Here is a 23,982-nt window from a genome sequence, read left to right on the forward strand (position 1 = left end):
GTGTATCAGCAGTTTAACGTATGAGTTGAATGGTTTTCTGTATGCTTCAGGTTGTCGTGAGGCACGGGATACGCCGTTGCTTATGTTTAACGCTCCTAACTTCCTTCCGCCTACACTGACCTCCAGTTTACAATCCTTCAGCAGAGTGTCCTGTCCTCTACGAGCAAAGGTAGGTTCAGCTGCGGACAGAAGCTACTTTTTAACATACTCTTGTATACTGATGTGGTCTAACAGGTGTTGGAGCTGCTCCAGGTGTTTTGTTGTGATGTCCACAACAGTTGCCTACTGCACATAAAATGTTTGAGCCAACTAAGTTAACATTTAGCTTGTTTTTGGTCAGACTTAGTGTTTCTCATAGTGATATTAATAAATTATTAAAATAAAGTTAGATATTTGAACACTTTGTACGGTGCCTCACGTCCATGGCGTGCCAGGACAGTTATGTATTTGTACAAACTTAGCCAGTACTTGTTAGCATGTGTGTTGAAGTTATAATTTAGACTGCTGGTGGTAGAACTTCTTCAGTAATAATGTCCACTTTGGACTTTGAAATTGAGTCGAAGTACAAATCTGCTACTTTTCTTCAGTCCAAAGTCTAAATACAGTGATGAAAGAAGTACAAAGATATTTTATGTTCTCATTACTATAGTGTAGACATACTCTGTGTTATAAGTAAAAGTTCTGCATTCAGAATTTTAGTTAAGTAAATGTAAAAAAAAAAAAAATCTAGCGTCAAAGTACAAAGTACACCAGTAGTACCACAGCTTCCTCATGCAGACTGGCCCATTTCAGAATAAAGGTCATTATTAACATTATTGATGCATTAGTGTGCACATACTTTCTACTTCATTTCTTTTGAATTTCTCTAATTTGCTTATCTTTACCTATACATAATGCAACATATTGTATTTTTGGATTATATTTAGTATTATTAATCTGAATCTACTAAGTATTTAGTAACCAAAGTTGTCAATTAACTATAGTGGAGTAAAAGTACAAAGTAGGATACAATGAAAATACTCAAGTAAAGTACGTAAGTAAATATACTTAGGCCTAGTTAATTCTTGGACCGGTCTAAATGTCATTGTCACAGCGTATACAGTACTTCTCAGGGGTTTGTGTGATTTGTTACCATTTGTTTTCTGTATTGAAGGAGAGAAGTGTGCTAACCTTATCAGAGAAAATGAAAATTAGACCTCTCGTTTCGTGTCTAGCCCAAATGAGTAACAATAATACAAACCAGTTTTCTGCAGGGTTGCAACAACTTTCCATTAATGAATCTTTCTTAGTCTTCTAATTGTTTAGTGTATGAAACGTCCAAAAAGTGTCGAAAGATGTCCCTCACAACTTCGCAGAGCCAAAGGTCTTCAAATGTACCACATCACATGATGACTGAGAAAAGCAGTGTATCCTAACATTTAAAAGGCTGTAATCAGAGAATGTTTGATCCTTTTTTTCACCATTTTTGCTTTAAGAATGACTACTACAACTATTAATAGCAAGATAGTTGCAGATTGTTTATTTGTCACTCGACTAATTGATTAATCAACAAAAGTTTTTCAGCTCTTATTTGCTGTCACATATCGAAAAGTGGCGAGTTGAGTTGAAAAAGTGGGAGTTCAGTTTTGATACAATTATATCAGTAAAAAAGCCTTCAAAATGTGTCTTTTGTGTTGAAACATAGCAGCACTGGGAACAGTGTCCTGATGTGTGTGTTATAAAACATTTATTCAATTACCAAAATGTATTGGTTCTGTCTTCTGTGACAGTAAACTAAATACCTTTTGTGTTTTGGACTCTTGTTTGGACAAACCAACCACTTTTAAAGGTGTAACCTTGGGCTCTGTCTATGTCTAATAGGCATTTTTCACTGTTTTCTAACATTTTATAGACCTAACAATTGTCATGATGTGATCTGTAAACAGTTTGCTGTGGAAAACATGACGTTAGTAATAGTAATTCCTGATAAGATCACAGAATCCCACCCCCTCTGCTACTGGTGTTGCATTGTATTTTATTACACTTAGAGGTGTTTCCAATGTTCTGCCTTACAGTCCTTGCATCATGGCACTGGCTGGAGTGAGAGTCATTGAGCTGGCCGGCCTGGCTCCAGCACCGTTCTGTGGCATGATCCTTGCAGACTTTGGAGCCAAAGTGATCCGTGTGGACCGGACCAAGGTTGCCATGTCTTTGGACACACAAGGGCGGGGGAAACAATCTGTGGCCATCAACCTGAAGACGTCAGAGGGTGTCTCAGTGCTCAGGAAGCTCTGTGTCCAGTCTGATGTGGTCCTTGAGCCCTACCGTAAAGGTCAGACCAGCGTCTCTGTGAGAGCTCTGTAATACAGGATGGTTAGAATCACGCGTGGAGGAAGCATTTACTTTGTAAAAGCATTTAAAGATTTTTTCTCCTGAGTAAAAGCTAAAGAAACCAGATGGATAATTGTGGTTGTTTATGGTTTCTTTATGGCCAGAACATGACAATCACTTGCCACAGTGGATCATTTCAAAATGTACTTCAAGTATCAAAAGTAAAAGTACATGTTCTGCAGAAAAATGGCCCCTCTGAGTGATACAATGAAAATGATTTACCTTAGGTTGAAACAACTTTTGAGATTTTTGTAAGGGGTCACAAGACAAAGGGGAACAACTGCTTTCATTTTTAACAATGCTGTGAAATTTATAATCTTGTCATATACTATGTTAAATCTCAATCTGTAAAGTAACAAGTAACTGTATAAAGTAGCATTAAAATGAAAATATTAGTACCTAAAGTACAGTAGTTGAGTAAATGTTTCTTTCCACCACTGTTTAGAATTGGTGCATTTTAGTATTTTATTTGGATCTTACTATTATACAATACTAATATACACTGATCAGCCATAACATTATGACAACGGCCATGTGAAGTGAGTAACACTGATTATCTTGTTACCATGGCACCTGTCAGTGGGGATATATGTTAGTCAGCAAAAAAATGCTGTGTCCTCATTATGACCAGCAGGGGTCATAATATTATGGCTAATTGGTGTATATCTATATATCCATGTAAACAAATTGATATTTGCGATTGGATGGGAAATTTAACCCTATAATCTTAGATGTGCTCTCTGAGATAATAAACACCCTTTATATTTAAATCCCAAAAGATCCTTTTGATAAGAATGTCATTAATTGTTGTGATGTGTCATTCAAAGACTATTTATGCATATTCTGATAACATCATGTTTCACAATAAAAAAATAAATAAATCAGACGTATCATTCCAGGATCAAAAGTGCTAAATTGAGGCAGTCGCCCCAAGGTTCACACTGAATGATAAGCAGACACTGATAAAGATAGAGCATATTATCATAGACTGACTTTCTTCTGACCAGGTGTGATGGAGAAGCTGGGCCTCGGTCCACAGGAGCTGTTAAAGGAAAATCCTCGTCTGATCTACGCTCGGTTGACGGGCTACGGACAGAGCGGACCTTACGCCACCGTAGCTGGGCATGACATCAACTACCTCGCCATGTCAGGTAATAACACACACACAAACGTTAATGTTTTTGGATTGACTATTTACACACCTTACATTGCAGACTGATTTGAAAGGCAAGAAATATTCACAAAGACAGTGGAGGAGGATAATTCACTACTTGTTGTGTGGCCCTTGTGGTTGTTTGCATTTGTTTTTGTCTATGTACTTTCATATTGTTTTGACTCTGTTTATTCATGACCTTGGAAAACGTGAAAGAAAATATTGAGTTCCCGCACGCTGTCAACTCTTGAGTTTCAGTCTATAAAAAAATACCTTGTTGACAGTGTTCATGAAGTCACCCAAGAAATCACATACACTAAAACAATTCCAACCTTTAATGAACAGTGAAATAAATTACTCAGACATCACCACCAACTCACAAAATAAGGTCTGATAAATATACATATACATATGTACTTTATCATATAAATGGAATTTCATCTACAAAGATTCCCAACATTCTCATTTAGTAACTCTCATTCACAAACCAAATGACAGTAGAGCTGCAACAATTAATCAATTAGTTGTCAACTATTAAATAATTTGCCATCTATTTTGAGAATATATTAATTAGTTTGAGTAAAATTATTTGATTTTGGCATCTTAAATTTGAACAGTTTCTGGATTCTTTACTCTTCTATGACAGTAAACTAAATATCTTTTGGTTGTGGACAAAACAAGACCTTTGAGGACGTCATCTTAAGCTTTGGGAAACACATCGACATTTTTCACCATTTTCTGACATTTTATAGACCAAACAACTAAAATAATTGACAGATTAATCGACAGTTGCACTACTTACAGTTATACAACGCTGTAATACAAACTACATAATTACAGGGTTTTCAGAGTCTTTTGTGGCACTCTGTTTTGAGCTTGTCCTTTTTTTCTTACATATTGTGCTGGTTTTAGACTGATATCACTAATAAATGTAATGAGTTACACAGCCATTTAGGGGATTTAAATATTTTCACTTTAATGGTCTTAAAAACGTGCCTTTTTAAATGCTTGGCTGACACGCACGCTCCTCATTAGTCTGAACAATCTGTGTTTTGCAGCACATAAAGAGAACCTAGCCAGGCCTAAAAAAGAAATAAATGTAGTAAGGAAGCTGATGCAAAAATGCATCCTCACTAGACACAAGCAACAGCAATGAAGACTTGAGGCCAAAGGCAACATGTTGGGGTGAGATTCAGCTTTGCTGTAACACCTAAAATATAAAGACTTAATAAAGACTTGCATATAGATATAAAGCTTAGCCCGACTATTACATTGATAACAAACTTGTGGCAACTTTAGCATGACGAAACAGTGGCGGTGTAACTCTCATAACACAAAATAAGGTCTGATATGTATACTGTATGTACCACCCTATTGAGACCACTGGAGGGTGATACAGGTAATATATACATGTTGATTTGGCCTGTGAGGTAGATGCACTTTATGAAAATAAATGGAAACTATTTCACCCCCAAAGCTACCTATCCCCAATTTGTAATGCAAGCCCAAACCTCCTCTGACTGTGATGAAGCCCTTATAATGTTAAAAAAGACAGGTTTTCAAGAGAGGAGCTTTTATTTTAAGCTTTTATTTTGTCCTTGTAAATGTGCCTGTATGCTTACCACATTATAAGTCGATCCTTTCTTTCTTTCTTTCTTCCTTTTCATTTGAAAGAGTTCAACAGTGATTTGTTGCTTTTTTTTTTTTAAAGAATCAGCTTGTATTTTAATATGTTTATATGCTTTTTGGTTATTTTATGTTTTGCATAAAGAATTGAGGAAAGGAATAAAATATGTAATGACTTTACTGCAAGTCTAGCCAAACATCAAAACCATCCGATCTTACTTAGCTTGACACAGGAATGCCCATCCAGCATGTAGCTAACATATAAACACTTGCTGTAAAAAGTCACTTACTCAGAAAGAGGGTGCCATCTCTATAGAAGAGATCTAACGTTGTGCCCGCCGCTAAGGGTAACCACCCAAAGCCTTAAATGACTTTAGGCCTGTTGCATTAACGTCCTTATGAAGTCATTTGAAAAACTAGTCAAAGAAGAGCTCCTAGTTAAAACAAAGTGCCTTCTGGATCTTTTTAAGTTTGCTTACGGGGCCAAGAGGGGTGTGCAAGATCACCTTACTTATTTACTATATAAACACCCAGAAGGCACCAGGAACCACGGTAGTCTGCTTTTTATGTTGACTTTTCATCAGCTTTTAATACTATTCAGCCACATAGGCCTATGCTAGCAATGTTAGACAAACATTATAGACCGGGTTCTTGACTTATTTACTAACAGAACAGAGACTAAGGGTGAATGAGAAACTGTGACAGTTCAGTAGTTTGAGTCACACATCCATTGTGCAGGTGCTTAAAAAAGCAAAGGCCATTTGCTCTGATTATGCCCATCCCTTTATTTCAGAGTACAAACTGTTACCATCTGGCCTATTTTTAAAGGCCCCTCTGCTAATGGCAGAAAGAGGTAACTGCTGCTGTTGTTGACAAGTCCAGTACCTAAATGATTGTAAGAGTGGTGGTGATGATGAGACAGTGAAAGTGAATTATGCTTTTTTAAATCTTGAGGTGCAGTATACTAGTTTTGTTGTGTTGATCTTGCGTGGTGACACTGATGTCCAGAATTACAGAAATGACTCATGATCTGTTGATGTATATTACATCGAAATGGTCATGTTGCTAAGTGATGCTGACAATATTCCATGCCCATACTATCTATAGGCCCGGCAGGGTTATGGTGGACACTCACAGCCTGCTGCGAAGAAGCATGAATGACTCACTGTGCATTGGTGTAAGCCAGCCTGTGCACGCGTTCATGCCAACAGCCGTATGCATTTTGAAACCTATATATATGGATAAATAAATAAACAATTTCTAGTATTTAACTAAATGTATATAAGGCAAAATGTTTACTATGTTTTTAGATTTATAGAGCTCATACAGACCAAAGTAGAGGGACCAAATGAGAACACTTTTTCCGACACTTGCCACAGATAGTTTGCCTCTGTAGTTGGCCCAGGAAGTAGAGGAAAAGAGAAAGTGGAAATATATATAATATCTTTGAGAAAGTTGCTGTAACTATCCAGTACTTTTCTTGTTCAAGGCCCTTTGCAGTATCTGTATGATAGCACAGACGCCCTGTGCAGAAGTTACTTGTTGGTTTAACAGAGTAAGCAATTATTTTGTCAGTCTAAAAAAATAATCTTGTGTTATGTGGTTTGTCACTTTATCAGAGCTACATTGTATATATTGGGAAAACAACATTTCTGTTTGCCGCAGCTGTTAACCTTTCCTTTTAAAGTGTTATTAAATGCCATCCCTCCCTGATTCATTCAGTTATCGAAGTAATTACATTGTCTTTCACTTTCAGGGACAAGCCAGTGACTCCTTTGTTCTCCACTAGTGAAGCTTCCATTTACATTTTGTGTGAAGCTTTTGTCTCCTTGTTGCCTTCACAGGCCTTTTATCCCGGCTGGGTCGTTGTGGAGAGAAGCCCTATGCGCCAATGAATCTGTTTGCAGACTTTGCAGGCGGTGGTCTTACCTGTGCCCTGGGGATAGTCCTAGCGCTGCTGGAGAGGGCAAAGTCAGGGGAAGGACAGATCATTGATGCTAGTATGGTAAGCATATTGTCAGACTCCAGTAACCATGTACTGCGAAACTGAACCAGTGGCAGAATTCGCTAGTATATAACAGCTGCTCTGCAGAAAGTGTTATGAAAAGAGCACACTCACTTTCATAAATATGCATAAGTACATGTTTTTTCATTCTGTCAACAAAAACCAAGCTCAAGCAAATGACAATGGAGACGCTTTGCACACATGATTGTAGGCTGGGGTAAGTCCACATTCAGATTTACTACAGTAGTGTGGGTGTAAAGCTACAGGTACTGCTGAGAGGATGAGATACAAATGTACAAAAGGCCAAGTTAAAGACTTATAAAACACTCCAAATTAGTTTATGGCCGTTTGAGGCAAGGCTTTACAACTCTGGAAAGTAAACCTAGCAGAACTAATTTTCTCCTCTCTCTCTACTAGACACTACAAGGTATTCTGTGTTACAGTGCAATACGTTTCCAGACGATGGTGCAGCACACTGAGGCAAACTTTGAGTCAGGATCAACCTTTAGTGGGATATGTGATCGGTTGGACAACCCTTAGCACATCAAAGTCTCTGAATCCTGCTATGCCTGACATCCACTGGCTGTTATGCAGCCGGGAGGTTACGAAGCAGAACTGCTCTAATGAACTCCTTTAAGGAGGTGGAGTTGTGAAACTTTCTAGCAGCCCCATAAAACTTCCTAAAAAGTAACAAATTAAAACATACAACTGGATGCATATAGTAGTTATCGCTAGCAGTGATGAACTTGAGAATTATCACCTGAATGTGCAGCTCCTTTCAGCTTTACAGAGCTTTATAGGAGGTTTCAGTACATTGTTTAGCTGTCCGACAACACTACTGTTTTGGTTCACTTTTGCCGCCCTAATACCTTCAATTTTGGCTCTAGCAAGCAGCTGTTTAAAGCAAAATAGCTCTAACAACCCACAGAACACTACCTGCTCAGCACCCAACAGCAGACAGACACAGTTAGCAACTAGCTGGTGAACATAGTGGAACATTTAGCAGCTAGAGAGCCAGATACTTCCCTCAGGAATTGGTAGAGACCACAAACAGAGCTTAGAGAGTGAAACCTTCATCAGTTGACCAGAAACAGGACTCCCAAGTCAATGATTATGTTGCTGTGTTGTGAAGTGCTGGGTGTAAATAAGCAAGTGTTTGCTAACAAGTTTGCCAGATCAACTTAAAAGGTGAAATGTCACTGTTTCCAACAAGTTTCCGCTGCCCCCAAGTGGCCAAAAAAACAAAACGGACTAGACACACATACAGGGGCGTCCATGTGCAACACTGTGCATTCTCCCATTTTCTGTCGGCTTTTGATTAAAGTAGTTGTAATATTGAAGCAAACAATATTGTATGTTCATGCCAAAATAAAATGAATTTCATTTTTCACATGGAGAGAGCAGGGGGGTAGTAACACTAAATGCTTGCTTCCCACCTCTCTCTCTCTTCTCCTATTGATTATTTTTCTTTCACACCAGCTGAGTGACCACATTAACTGGTCTGAGCCGTGATTATTTTAATACAGGGGCACCTCTACATTTTAATGGTTAGTGTGAGGCATGCTCGCTACTCACCAAAGATTGAAAGCATTAAAAGTCTTTGTTGTGGCAGTGGATAATTATGAAAAAACTGAAGCCCTGACCAGTGGCAGAGCTTCTCTACTCCATTCTTCTCTACTGTACACAATTTGGTAGAAAAGTAGTTGAGCCATTTAACAAAAGTCCAGAGTTCACACTGAACATTGTTGTTACTTTTATATATATAAATATTTTACCCTCTTTGTTGATCAGGCTGTTATTGTTTGCTCATATAAATGAAAGTTCATCAGAGGTTACATTGACTGAATTGATTGCAATCAACAGTAATAGAACTGAAGATGGGTCATTCACGTACTGTAGCATGATTTTAACCTGAATGGTAATATTCTCATTGTTCCCAAGATTTGACTATGGTGGCCAATTATATCCCCACATAGGAAATTAAATCAACTGGATCATATAGATTTAGAGATAGTGTTTGATCAAGGTTTGTTATTTATTCAGCAGCAGCAGCAGCCGCAGCAGCAGGGACAGAAATAGCATGTGCATATATGGAGTCTTCAATACAAGATGAGTTTAGGCACCTGGTGGTTTATACAGTAAATGTCAGCAGAATATCCTTTGTGCAGTATTTTCACAGGCTTTGCTGATATGCTTAATATTCAACAAGTAATTGCCACATGTTGTTGTGATAGCACGGCATTCGACCTGCACTGTGTATTTTTTTCTCGGGAAAGGTTTTGCTGGACTGATGCTGAGAGGTATGCTGCTGATATCTACTCAAGCACGCCAACTTCTTCTATGTTATGAAAAAGCTGTATGCTTAGATTATCATTAATGGGGGTGAACACAGGTAGGTATTTTAGTGAGTTTCATCTACTCTGAATGCATACATGAATAAATGATGTATGAATAACTCCAAGCACAGAAACGGGTACACCGATCAGCCATAACTTTATGACCACTGACGTTACCATGGCACCTGTTAGTGGGTGTGATATATTAGACAGCAAGTGAACATTTTGTCCAGAAACAGGAAAAATGGGCAAGCGTAATTATTTGAGTGACTTTGACAAGGGCCAAATTGTGATGGTTAGATGACCGGGTCATCTCCAAAACAGTCTGCAGTGGTCAATATCTGTCAAAAGTGGTCCAAGGAAGTAAAGCTGTGAACCGGCGATAGGGTCAAGGGCAGCCAAGGCTCACTGATGCATCTGGGGTTAACCAGTTGATGATGGTTCTGATGGAAAGGTGTCATAACACACAGAGCATACACAGTGAAGTCCATGCCTCGACAGGTCAGAACTGCTTTAGTGAAAAAGACCAGCACATGGTCATAATGTTATGGCTAATCGTTATAGTTTTCACATGACAGGAGTAATTATACATAAAATATAGATCAAATATACTTTCTTCTCTCTCCATCCTCAGGTTGAAGGAGCAGCATATGTAGGTTCTTTTGTATGGAAGTCTCGTAGCATTGGCATGTGGGACCGTTCTAGAGGACAAAACATGTTGGACAGTGGAGCGCCCTTCTACGATACCTACCAGACTTCAGACGGAAAGTACATGGCTGTGGGTGCCGTTGAACCACAGTTCTACAGACAGCTACTTAAGGGTTTGTATTATGCAAATGCACATTTTAAATCCTCTAAGGCATGATCACTTAAACCTAGTTCACACTACACGATTTTTAGACCGATTTGCCGCTCGACGAGCTTGCCGACCGTCAGGCTGTGATCGGGGGTAAATCAGTGGTCGATCGGTGGTCGCCAGTCATTATGTGTAAACTACACAACGACGTGTCAAAATAGCTCCCCGACACATTTGTGACACATTGCCGACGTCTGCTAGATATCCAGCATGCCAAATATCTGGAAGAGTGGGCCGACTCGACATCCACATCCAGCCAATGAGAGCAGACAGCTACTTTTTCACCGCAAACACTTTTTACTCCCCTCCAGCTCTCTCTGTAGCACAGACAATCCCTGCTAGCAGCGTGTGCTAATCCATTCTTTCACCCATATTTTTTGTCTTTATAATTTCTATATTTATAATAACAACAGCTGTTTCATGTGTAGGTTTGCATCATTTCACATTTCACATGTGTTTTCATGACAAAAAGTGGTTTGGAGACCAGTGTCGGATGAAAGAGTCCTTGTCAGCTCGCGTAGTGTGTGACCCCCTGTCACCGATCAGTCATGTAGTGTGAACGCCACAATGACTTCCAAGACACCCATCACAAGACGGCAAGTTGTATAGTGTGAAAAGCAGGGCGATCGGCCGACGCTGAAAGTCGTGTAGGCATTACACATCTACATGTACTGAACCCCAGGGATAAGGCACAGCAAGGGCACTGTGTGAAATGATAATCTCACATCCAAAGTGCACTAATGCATCCAAAGCACTTACACATCTCAGGATCCACTCTTGCATCAGGGCCCTGTTTCAGAAAGCAGGCTTAACAAAGTGTGATCTGAACGCTGAGCTCTGAGTTGATTGAGCCTGAGATGGGAAAGTCTGAGGTTGCAGAACAGCTGATCAGATTTAATTCATTCAACTCTGAATAGCTCATGTGGAACCTGATGGAAGCTTATGCATGGGGAATGAAAAAAATCCTCATCAATGGAGCTCCAGTACCATGATTCACCATGCCTACAGGTAAATAAAGAGCAGAGCCCCCATTTAATTCCAGTTGCGCTAGAAATATTAATATTGGGCCAACGAGGCCCATGACACTTACCTCAAAAAACAGGAGAGGAGGAAGGAGTCAATAGTTCTGTTACATTTATTCCACTCACTCATCATTTACCAGACTTGAATTTCCTTAATGAACGTTAAAGTGCTGGAATCCTTCTGTATCTTGCACTAAATTTTAAATATATTTATTCAGCTGTGCCGTGACGAGACAAAATACTAGTGGCAATATCTGAAGATGAAAATATGAATCAAACATATAAGACACAGTTTACTCATGGATTTGTGACAGTCTGACACAGTAATAATGCTTTTGGTGATTTACCATTGAAAATGTGTCTAGGTTCAAACTGACTGTACATTTTTAGGCACCTATGTAACATTCAAAATAGTGCTCATCTCGCATTTAATACTGTCAAATCACATTAAGAGCAAAGCTAACAGGCCTATTCAAAAACTTAAACTACATTTCGTATTTCAGCGTTGTTTCTGCTGCACCACAATCATCCTCACTCAGTAATATTCACGTCATATTCAACATGATAACTATAGGGATGTTCCATCTGTGTGACTAAGTAATCACAGCATGACAGGTGATTGTTCATTGATCAGTTACAGCTTCATACAGATTAGTGTGATTTAAACAGATTACTGCAGTAATGTAGGCCACGGTAAATGTTTCAGTGCAACTGTGTCCAACCTGACAGCTGCCTTAATGTCCACAGAGTCACAGTATTATAATGAAGGACAGTGTAGCCTGTAGATTTTATTCTGATCTGAGGATGAATCCACGATGTCCGGAGATTGCTGACAGATTGATCATAAAAGCAGACAAGTCAAAGATCACGTTTGGGTATCACGTATGGAGCTAATGTCTAACCAGGATTTCAATATTTCTGAAGACTTAAACCTCAAATGAATGTGTCCCGTATGTGCTTTAATATCGACAGTATGAATGAGGAAATTAAATGGTAGGCAGACCTCTTTTATTCCTATGCAGGAGGGGAGGAGTCAGAGAGGAACTCAGAGTTGGTTGAAGAACACCTCCTCCCGAGCAGGATATATTCACAGCCCAAATTACCGGAGCTAATTACAGATCTGAGAAGGCTTTATCTGATCTCAATCTCTAAGACAGATAACCCAGAGTTTCCCTCATCTCAGGGTTAACAAACTCAGAGCTATCACTATTTCCGCTTTCTGAAACGGGGCCTGAACACTGACAACATTGGTTTTGCAACAAGAAAGCTTTGTCACGCATTACACAATGACAAATGCTAACTGGTAGCATTATAATACAATATCACTATTTTATTTATATATTTGTTTTCATTTATGTATGTATTGTATAATAGAAAAATCACAACACAAAAGAATAGGACCTCAATTCTTACATTATGTTACAGAAATTAATCAGAAATGCTGGGATATGCTTCAGTAGACTTTATTTTATAGGCTGTATAGATTCACTGTATATACATGTATAATTAAGCTACTGATATAAAACTGCAGCATTGCCAGTCAACCAGCTCAGTGTCATATGGCGCAATTAGTGGTTTATGCATTTTTATGTAGATTTTCAACATAAATTACGTAACAATTTTTACAATAGTATATAAACGTGCAAAATGGAGTGTAAATACACAGAGGTTTGGTGGTGGTTGAGTTGGAGTGAGAAAACAATTCATTAAAATAGAAAGTCACTGAATTTGTTTAGTGTCAAATGATGAAAAGTGGGTCACGGTTTAGTCCATGTGAGTGTTGTACTGTGTAAAAATGTTTGAGAAAGCAAAAAAACCAGTAACTTGAAACAAGGGCAGCTCTCTTTGAATAAACAACAACTTTACTCTAAAGATTCAGTCACAATACGTATCAAAGAGAACAACCATGATTGGAGAAAATGGACAGGTGGATTGCGATCGGCTTGTTGGTGACCGCTTCTCTAACATGTTATACAGTTCTCTGTTTTACACCATCAATGTTTGTCCATTGGGTTACAGAAGTCTATTTTCCCTTAGGTTTGGAGTTGGATGCTGGAGAGTTACCTCTTCAGATGAGCTTCACTGATTGGCCAGAACTGAGAAGGATCTTCACAGAGTGTTTTGCTACGAAAACCCAGGCGGATTGGTCAAGGATTTTCGATGGCACTGATGCCTGTGTTACACCTGTGTTGTCTTTTGACCAGGTGAGCTCACACCCACATAACCGAGAAAGAGGTTCTTTCATCAAGGACCCCAGCGGGGAAGAAAGCCCCCGGCCCGCCCCGGTTCTCTCTCGGACTCCTGCAGAGCCTTGTCTTGCCTCCGATCCTGTTATTGGAGAACACACAGTAGAGGTCCTACAAGAGTATGGGTTTACTTCACCAGAGATAGACAAGATGCGAGCAGCAGGGGTCGTAGAGTGTAACGCTGTCAAAGCAAAGTTATAGAAGACAAAAAGCTACATAAGATACACAGCACATTTTGGTGATTAGCAGTAAGACCTGCCATACAAATCATGTCTAACACAACTTTTTAAGAATCAAAGGAAAAGTAGCAAAAGGGAATATGTCTTATGTTTTCATGGACTAGAAACTCAAACTGAGAAGCTAAAAGAGGTGGTGAAAAAACATGCAATACTCCATCGCGCCTGAGGAACCTGATGTACGCATCCCACACACTGAGTGTAGGCAAGCCTTGATTGGGCAAGGTGACAGGTCATCTTATGCACTCTCAGGGTATATGGATGCAGTATGGGTTAGCCAATAGGTCATGGATGTCAATTTGAATAGCTGCCTCCTCTTTTTTTAGTGCCACTGCTGTTCTCTGAAAGTGTTAGTTTGAAAGAAAAACAGTCTTAGGAAGTCCTGCTAGTCCTTTACTCACATGGAGGTGTGCTACATTTCCCAGCTCAGTCAACCTAGTTTCCATGTGCTAAAACAAGTTTGTGTTCACAGATTGAGAATTCAACTGGTGCATCCTGTTTCTCTCTCTCACTGATTATAAACACACAAAATAGTTTTGCTGTGGCACAAGAAAAAGCCAGTAATAAATTAAACACGTCATTAAATATTCATTTTAAGGAAATTGTCAATAAACAATACACCCTAAAATACAGTCATTTACATACATTCACGAGTGAATAGAGGCATGAGTTGCTCCAGCCGAAATAGAACAGATGCGTAAAGATGGTTGAGCAGAGAAAATACCTGCCTGGTTTTGTGGTAAATGTTGACCGTACAAAGGTTGTGATGTTCACACATACTGAAAGTGCTACACAAGGAGTTTAAGGGAATTAAAGATATAAATAAAGTTATTTATCCCACAAATATCAAATTAATTTTATTCATGATAAGCAGCCAGTCCCTAGAGTGATGGAAGTTATTAAATTAGCAGAAAATAATTAAAATACAAGATAAAATACTCGGGGCTTGTTGAGGATTTTTTTATTTGTTTACTCATAACAGTTTGTCCATTGTAATTTATTCAGTCGGTGTCACCTGTACAGCATTTATTCCATCACAACCGAAGGTTTACATGACTGGTTTGAAATGATCAAATGGTTTGAAAGTATAAAATGGTTTTAAATGATTAAATTTTCAGGCCTTCTGCAGCAGGATGCCTAACGATAATAATGATAACTTCATGTAAATCATCTTTCATTTACAGTCATTTGTTGTAACAAGCCACTTTTTCACAATGCTTCGTACAGTCTGCATTACCAACATGCATCATGGCCAAACAGTTCATCTCACCTCCAAAACTCACTCAAACCACCAAAACACTTGATACATGTCTCAAAATAATCTCATTCAACCAAACACTGGCAACAGTACTCACTCAGAATGCGTACATTGTTACTCATAACACACAGACCTAAAAAACACTAACAGCAAGCTTTACACATAAATGATGCATTGTATCTTTGAAGTTTGAATGATTTTTCACATAAATCAGTTTTTCATTATAGAAGAAGAATAACATTTTCACTGTATTAACTGTATTAAAATATGTTACATTGATAACTCAGAAATGCAGAAATTTGCTTTGATATTCCCTGTAGTGTTTATTCCCTGTTTCATTGCATATAGTAATTGACTTGAAATATAAAAAGTTGAAACAAAAAACTAATTCTGGAAATTTCAGTGCTGCAACACTGTTTTTCTCACTTGTTTCTACAGTAACACTGGTACTGACACACAATGACCACTATCTGTGGTCTGTGTGAGTTCATGGATTTTGGAGAAAGTAGTCACTGAATGTATTTTGCATGAAAGCAATGAAAATTATTTCAGTTTTGTCCACATACTCACATACAGTTTTTCTGAAGAGTGTGAAGAGTTTTGACAGTGTCACTTCAGTTTTGACCAATGCATGTTAGCAATTGAAAAAAAACTGTAAACCTGACTGTATGAACATTTTGTAAAATAATCACAATAAAATGCAAATATGTCCCCATGCATGAGATGTGAGATAAATATTGTGTGTTATCCCACTATGAACACATGATGTGAAGGAGAGATGACTAGAAACAGGCATTTTGGTAAAAGAACAGTTGGATAATAACTCACTTAGCAGCTGGACACTAAGTCTATGGATTTTAGGTAATAGGATACAGTGCAGCTTTTAGGTTTTTCCATTGTGCACATTGTCATGAGCCAATTTGTTTTAAGCTATATACGTTCAGCATCAAGGATTTCATGGCTTACAGGGATCTTGCTCATCAGGAAACTCAAGTGGTTCTGAAATGTAAAACCACAAAATGTAGCTGTGTGTAAATGGTGTTTTTTTATTGGCTGCCTTAAACATATCAATAAGAGTGCGTGTTACTCGGGTTTAAATTATGAAGCAGCAGAGAGCTGAAATGTGGAGAAAAAAAATAGCCGCAAGGCCCCTAATAACCTCTTATTTCTCCCCCGCAGAGTGGGATGTGTACTGTTTGTCTATGATGGAGAACTACCTGCTGTGTGGTAATTGTTTTAAACACAAATTAACAGGAATTTGCAGCATATCAGATGGAAAGGATCCCTACAAGTGACTCCAGTGGCACCCTTTGTTTTTAACCAGTAACAGATCTCATGAGAGGCGAGTGTCAGAGATGGAGAGGGGAGTTTGATGGAGAGAAGAGTTTGTTGTGTTGGAGTAATGTTAGGAAATAGTCTTGCCAGCAGTGTATGTAGAGGAGCTGCTATTTCCTAACGTTACTCCAACACAACAAACTCCTCTCCCTCGTTCCCACCGGCGTTTCTTGCAACAAGTCGCCTCATTAGACTGGCCCATGCATGTTAGCTAGGCTTGTCATGTCTCCAACATGCTGCTCTCTGTATTGTGCTGTTTTACATGTTTTCTATGTGGTCACATACTGTTTTACATATAGATTTTGTTCTCTAATTGTTGACTTGGTAGAATCTGGAATTTCAAAGGGCTACTAATAAACAAACATGATAATTTTCTGCCTGTGAAAGACATCATTTTTAAAGGTTTCAAAGTCTATTGGGATGAGTAAACTGTATTTTTACTGTTTATTTTTTTGTATCCTAAACTAAGCAGCAAAGTGATGTTTAGATTTGCACTGCAAGATATTTTTGATTCACAGCATGGTTATTGATCATCTGCTTGTCACTTATTGGATGCTAGACTGGTCTATAATGGCTTTTTACAGACTGGCATCTTTCTCACAGTGCAGATGTGTATCATATCACTGCTTGCTAAAGAGACTTCCTCTTATTCTTAACCTTATCCTTTAGCTTCTCCCTCAATCTAACATTAACACAGTTGGCAGCTTTGTTCACCCATCCATCTTCCATTTGTGATTCATAATTGTAGTATAAAACCTTAAGGCATGCAGGAATGTGAGGAATGTCTTTGGTGTGACTGAAACATCTGACTCTCACCGTACCAGGCCAAACACAGGGCAACTGACTGTAAGCATATAGCATGAGATTAGTGCAGGCTTCAAACATGGTTTATTTTATATGTAAAACTGGTTGTGCAGAGCTGTTTTGTTCTACTTAATCTCCATTTCCAACGTACATTAAACATATAGGAGACATAATAAACATAAAGAATTGTTTTAATTGTGGAGGAATAGCTGTAGCTACTGTATATAACATTATTTCAATTTAAAACAAAGTTTTTTAGGGATGCAACTTACAGACTAGTTTAATTATCTGCCGATTCTTGTCTCCATTAATAAATGCATTTTGTCTAAATGTCACAAAATTAGTAAAAAGAAAATGCCCTCAAATTCCTGTCAGACATGACAAGGACAAGACATGTGAAAACCTTAAGATATTTTGTTTACTTTCACAAATGACAGAAAAGCATCAACTCCTCACATTTTAAATCAGCAGATGTTTGGCAGTTTTTTTTTTTTTTTTTGAAAAATAACTGAAACAATTACATCAATTTTAAAACTGTTTGATGAATTCCTATTGACTAATTGATTAAGTTCATGCTCTGATGAAACAGTACATGAGCTCCCAGGTACAAGTTCTATGATGTCAGAAACACACTCGAATCTGCCAGTTGATGTGTACCGTTTATCAATATGCCCTGACATGTGTGTGCATGTGGATTGTTAATGTGTGCATGACCTTTTCTTTCTGCTCCTTCTTTCCTGAGTGCTCCCACATTTCATTTTCTGATCAGCATCTTTCCTCAGCGATCACATGCATTATCACTTGATTACATTAAAGCGCTGCTGCAGCCGACTATGAAAGAGCCCTTGTGATTTCATGGTTTGACAAAAAAAACCTGTCCAACAGGCCAAGTGGTTTGGGGGGAGGGTGGATGCCAATTGCATGCTAACTCAAAACTTGCAACATCTGGGACATTGTGCTGTGTGATGGAACTGCACATTTCCGAGTGGCCTTTTATTGTGGCCAGTCTAAGGCACACCTGTACAATACCCATGCTGTCTGATCAGCCTCTTGATGTGCCACACCTGTGAGGTGGATGGATCATCTCGGCAAAATAGAAGTGCTCACTGACAGAGATTTTGACGGATTTGTGAACAATAGTTAAGAGAAATAGGCCTTTTGTGTATATAGAGAAAGTCTTAGATCTTTGAGTTCAGCTCATGATGAATGGGGGCAAAAACAAAAGTGTTGCATTTATAATTTTGTTCAGTGTATAAAACCAAAATGTCAATGTCATGGTGGTGCTAGAGGAAATGTCATGTGATCTCCAAAGTTGGTAAGATTTGTCCTCTGGGGACCATGACTGTCTGTACAAAATGTAACGGCAATCCATCTAAAACTTGTTGAGATATTTCAGTAAGGACCAAAGTGGTGGGTCGGTGCACTGACATTTTCCATCTCTGGAGCCACATAGTGTGGCTATAAAAAAAGAACTGACATGGCTGTTGTTATTGGAAATGGAAATGGAAATGGCAGTACTAGGATTGTCTGCCGTGAAAAGGCAGTAGTAATACCACTGCCATTTACAAGCAGAATTATTATCTTCTCTCAGAATTGATGACGACCTCCCTACTTCTGCTTACAGCTCATCCAAAATGCCGTTTTATTATTGGAATTCTGCCTCTTTAATTATGTCCTTATCCCAAAGAATAACAGCTTTCCCCCTCAGGTTTACTGTTTTTTATATTCTGTCATGTTTTATCTACTGAATATATTGTATTATTTGTGTGTGTATGTATCAACCAGCAACTTTGATGTCAGCAAAATAATTTCTCTTTAGAGCTCATTAAAGTGAATCTTGATCTTGAGCAGTTTTGATATTGAGGTCAACTCTCAAGCCAGACTAACACTTCTCAAAATGAAAGTTGTTATTCATGAATGCGATCAAAAGCTTTTTCATTATTCAAACCCTAAAATTTGAGTGTAAGTTTCAAAAATTTTGTCAATTTTGTGAGTGTAATTAGGAGGTTTTTGAATGTGGTTGAACTAATACATTTTCGAAGTGGCCTAGCACAATAGCTGTTGTCAGGGCTGGACTGGGACAAAAAATCGGCCCTGGCATTTTTTGTCCAGGCGGCCCACCAAAATCGGTCGGACATCCCTCACCAATACACCATCCTTGCTGTTCAGGGCTTAGATTAGGGGTTTGACAAACCTCTTAGCCCATAAGACTTGACACTGCACAAATGGTGGGACCATAACAACAAGACAACAATGTATTTTAATAGGCTTAGTATTTGGGGAAAAAAATGTATTGACGAAATAGTTGATAGGGGGGTCTGGGGGTACTCCCCCAGAAGATATTAAACATTAAACACTTAATTTCCTGCATTCTGGAGACATACTTGTATCAACCCTCAGTTTCCCAGACAGTGTTTAAATTAGGCCAAGGCTAGGCCTTAATCTAGAATAGTTAATCACTGCTCAATAAATGGCTTTCTGAAACACAGACTAATTAGAGATTAAGAACACCTGGACTATGAAGTCTGGAACTAAAGTAAACGAGATTAATTTAAAACCACCTGTGCTAGTCTGAATTAGCTGGATTGAGGTTATAAAACATGGAATGGACCCAGAAATCCTAAAACATAAGGAACTGCAGAAGTAAATTCAAGGAAAACAATGGCAGCAGAAAAAAAGACCACAATCAAAAAAACTTCACTGAGCATGAGAAAACTCTTGTAAAGACAATAGTATTAAGACACCCGGTCAATGAAGACAAACCGCATACATCTGCTGTGGAATCAAAGAAAAGGAATGCATGGAAATCCATCTGTAATGAACTTAATGCAAGTGAACAAACATCAACAAGAACAATACAACAGCTTCAGGTAAGAATTGTCAACCTTTATTGCCCTTGATAACTGTATTTTATCACTGTTTTGTGATATCAATGGATTGACACTACAGTATTATATCCAATACAGGTTTTGTGGAAAAATATAAAAATCAACCTTAAACTGCTGCAGAAGCCCGAAGAGAGAGGTTTAAGACTGGTGGAGGACCTGCAAATAAAGATACTGATCAGTTGGATGACTTACTGACAGGAATAATGGAGAACCAGCAACTTTTGGAGAACTGAAGCACTGCAAGGTAACTTGCCCTCCATATCCTCAGAAGCTAGGGTGGCAGTGTCTGCCAGTACTGGTCACCAAAACAAGAGTCACAATCCACAAAAAGCTGGCTATTGAATTTCATGAACACATTTCACACATTTCATGAACAAGTTGAAGTACCTTAAGGAGGAGCATGAAATGGAAATGAAGATCCTCCAAGTAGAACTGGAAATGAAGATGGAGAAAGAGATGAAACTGTCTCATATCACAACAATGCATGAATCTGAAATAAATTGTCTTATTAAATCATTTTGGGTGTTTTTAATACCACACAAATACACTTTTAAAATATAGTAACTTCCTCATTACATGTGAAAATGTATCAGATCCCAGCAGAAGTGTGAAAAGGTAATGTCAAAAATGACAAAGTGGCACGATGCAAAAGCATCTCTGTAGGCAAGTCCTTCTGTGTTGTACATCTAGATGGTCATCCTCCTGTATCGGGATCTGGGCATCCATACTGTTTCAGGTAGTTGTGAAGAACGGCTGTTGCAATGATCACAGTGCAGCATCTTTTTGGTTGGAACCGAAGTGTTTTTCGAAGGCACTGAAAGTGACCCTTCCAAACCCCAAACATGCGCTCTACTGGTCCCCTAGTGCACACATGAGCCTGGTTGTAGCCCCTTAGCTCAGTAGTTGTTGGGTGCAATTATGGTGTAAACAGAAGTTCCTATATTCATAGAATTGTAGTTTGCCTGGGTTGCAGCATCAGGGAAGTTTATGTAATGGCTTCTCAATTCACAAATTGCCATGCATACTGTAGGTTCACTGACACCACATAAGTCCCCAGTTTCTCTGTGAAAGGTGCCACATGCCAATAATCGTAAAGTAATGAGCACCTGCAGACAAAGTGGTACAGGTCGTCCTCTTTGGGTAACAGATGAAAGCCTGGGTTCCAAGAGTGAAATAAGCTCCACAGCATTTACTTTATGCATTTGAAAACAATCCCGAAAACTAATTTCATCAAAGCATTGCAATGGGTCACTTCTGTCAGCAAGAACTTGCCTAGCTGATGGTATTAGTTGTTCTTCATTGACATACTCCAAGTAATCCATGTGTCTTCTTTAACAAACAACTTTAAGTTAAACCTGCCTCCTGGGTGGTTTAATTTAAGCCTCAATTTAGTCCTGAAGTATATCTAATCTTTTCAGTCTAGGACTAGCCTTAATCTCTGTCTGGGAAACTGCCCCTTCATTTCCTGCATTCTGGTGAATTTTTCTACACCAATTCATTGAGGAAATGTCTTTATTCCTGACCACAACATCTCCATTGACAAAAGAATTTCCACTCGGGGATCAATAAAGTATTTCTAAGGCTCTCAGGCATTCTGTATTGCTGTCAAATATGTTTCTCCTGTTTTTTATTTTATTTCATTCCCCTGAAGATTTTGAGCATAAAACACTTAATTTCCTGAATTCTGGAGACATTTTCTGCACCAATTTATGGTGGAAATGTCTTTAGTTTTATAAAGGGAAGGACCAAATATAGGTGGCAAGTGATAATTCAGAATATAAAAATATAATAGAATGTAATATAGTAATCAGTGGCTTATTCATTTTTTTAGTTTATATCTATATTATATATATTTTGGCGAATTATTTTTTTGACCCACAACACAAGAAACAGATCGAGCAGAGGGGGAGGGAGTGGGACTAGTAAGAGATGTGATTGGGCCAGCCCAATGTCAGTATTGGCCTTATGGGACGATCGTTGCCCATTTTTTTTTATATAAATAAATAATTTGACTTGTAGCCGAGACGAGCGCACTGCTCTTCACCAGAGAAAGGAAACTGAAAACACTTGTGATCAGACAGAAATATCACCACGATTCCACACAAAATGTTCACTTTTAAAGTGCAGCTCAAAGCCGCTTTAGAGGGAATGAAGCATCCTGGAGACGGTGAAACAGTAGTGTCCAGGGACGGCTTGTTCATTAGGGCGACCGGGCGACGCACCGCCAAGGCAAGAGATTTTTCTCAGACCTTCTACCACACCGTTAGTTAGCTGCAGCTGTGACTGTTTTTGACAGACAGTTTGACTCTGAATATCGCTGTCCAATCAGCGTCAAGTTGTGTTCCGTCGAGTCCCGCCTCTTTTCGTGCGAATGCAGTCTAGTTGTAATTCGCCCAGATCTCTACTGACTGACTTTCATGTAAATACAGTTTTTTTTTTCGAGCTGCGGCCGACGTGTTTACGTCATGCACCCAGCAGCAAAGCTACGCTTCTGCCACCTGAAAAGTACTCGGCGGTCCTCCAGCTTGTTGCTCGCACTACGACCAGCTGCTGTACAAAACGTACGTTTTTATATACAGTCTATGGTTCAGGCTGAAAATTCGACCGTGGTGTTGTGTCGGGAGATGCAGCGACTTTACCAGCGGTGAGTAAGACACAGTATAAATAATACATGTAATTAGTTAAGCTATGACGAGAGGAAAAGTCCCCTAGCCACTAGGCTAATTTATACTCCGTACAATGCCATAGGTTAAGCTAATAATCTTTATAGTTATTATTAAACCGAATTGTATGCTTATGTTAAATGTGATGCACATGAATCATGCAGATCTGTAATAAATAAAAAAAAGACTGGGGGGGTACAGGACCTCGCCGAGTGAAATGGCCAATTCCACACCTGTGCAGTGTGTACCACAGGCGCTCTCGCACATCAGTGGTACGTAACGTGTTGGGCAGTAATAGGCCTACTGCAAAATTACTTTTCCCAGTAAAGAGTAATGTAACGTATTACTATTTTCAAAACAGTTGTATTATTACAGTTACTAATCCAAGTAAAGCTGCGCTGCTGAACGCACCATCCCCGACGTGAATGCGCGACTGCGCTGCAGGTCAGCGGCACCGGACCTTATGTTGATAAAGTCAGCTGTTAGCCAAGAAACTAAAGGACAACTGGAGAACAGGGAGAGAGAGAGAGGTATTAAGTAACGTTATTGCCATTACTGTGTCACAGTCTAAGATGCAAAGAACATTGTCGTCCGTTGTAAACTTTGTGCGACCAGCAAAAAGTTTTCAACCGCGAATAGTTCTACATTTAGCCTATACTTGGGCTAATTGAAGCATCAGCTAAAGCAACACAGCAACGTGAAACTCAGAGAGAAACTCCGGCCGCTGCTGCCAGTGATGCTCGGCCTCATCGGGAGAGAGTGGCGTTATAATATGTCACCCATAGTGGTCTAAGTAGAGTAGCTAATATTACTTTTTTAAGGAGTAGGTCTATAGCCTATGCTAAGTAACTAGTAGGTAGGCCTAATATTATATAAGTAACTTGCCCAACACTGAGTTGACAATAAGGATCAGATAAATTGGGAATGTTTTGATTATTGCTTGTTAGAGGCTGTCTAATGTCTAATGTTTTCTTTGACTTTGTTGTCTAAGTCTTGATCACTCATGTAGCCTATACACTTTGCTGTGTGAGTGGTTGCTTTTTAAGTCGTCCTTATGTTAAAGGTTTTGGCACGTTATTAATTCATTTCTTGTGAATGTTTGTGACAGGGTTTAGGCTATGTAAGGCCTTTTCACACGGGTCGCTCTGCGCTCCTCATCAACAGACAGGCAAACAAGCGCTCCG

At 38.9% G+C, this 23,982-nt stretch overlaps 1 protein-coding gene and 1 long non-coding RNA gene across 2 annotated transcripts; both read left to right on the top strand.

The window, feature by feature from the left end:
- On the top strand, positions 1-16,815 carry amacr (alpha-methylacyl-CoA racemase). The gene is made up of 6 exons (XM_046066107.1): positions 1-169; positions 2,055-2,311; positions 3,378-3,521; positions 6,994-7,154; positions 10,125-10,311; positions 13,406-16,815. Exons 2-6 carry the CDS (start codon positions 2,065-2,067, stop codon positions 13,813-13,815), a joined length of 1,149 nt encoding a protein of 382 aa, XP_045922063.1. The 5' UTR covers positions 1-169; positions 2,055-2,064; the 3' UTR covers positions 13,816-16,815.
- Positions 16,816-18,501: 1,686 nt separating this feature from the next.
- LOC123981929 lies at positions 18,502-20,651 on the top strand. Its single transcript, XR_006827856.1, has 2 exons — positions 18,502-20,117; positions 20,214-20,651. It is a non-coding gene; the product is annotated as an uncharacterized LOC123981929 (long non-coding RNA).
- The last annotated feature ends 3,331 nt before the right edge of the window (positions 20,652-23,982 follow it).

This window comes from Micropterus dolomieu, linkage group LG13 (genome assembly GCF_021292245.1).
Source record: "Micropterus dolomieu isolate WLL.071019.BEF.003 ecotype Adirondacks linkage group LG13, ASM2129224v1, whole genome shotgun sequence".
NCBI classification, from domain to species: domain Eukaryota; kingdom Metazoa; phylum Chordata; class Actinopteri; order Centrarchiformes; family Centrarchidae; genus Micropterus; species Micropterus dolomieu.

Coding starts and splice junctions, on each gene's coding strand:
- amacr (XM_046066107.1), top strand. CDS start 2,065: ATGGCACTGGCTGGAGTGAGAGTCATTGAGCTGGCCGGCCTGGCTCCA. Junction 2,312..3,377: donor CCTTGAGCCCTACCGTAAAG/GTCAGACCAGCG, acceptor TCTTCTGACCAG/GTGTGATGGAGAAGCTGGGC. Junction 10,312..13,405: donor CTACAGACAGCTACTTAAGG/GTTTGTATTATG, acceptor ATTTTCCCTTAG/GTTTGGAGTTGGATGCTGGA.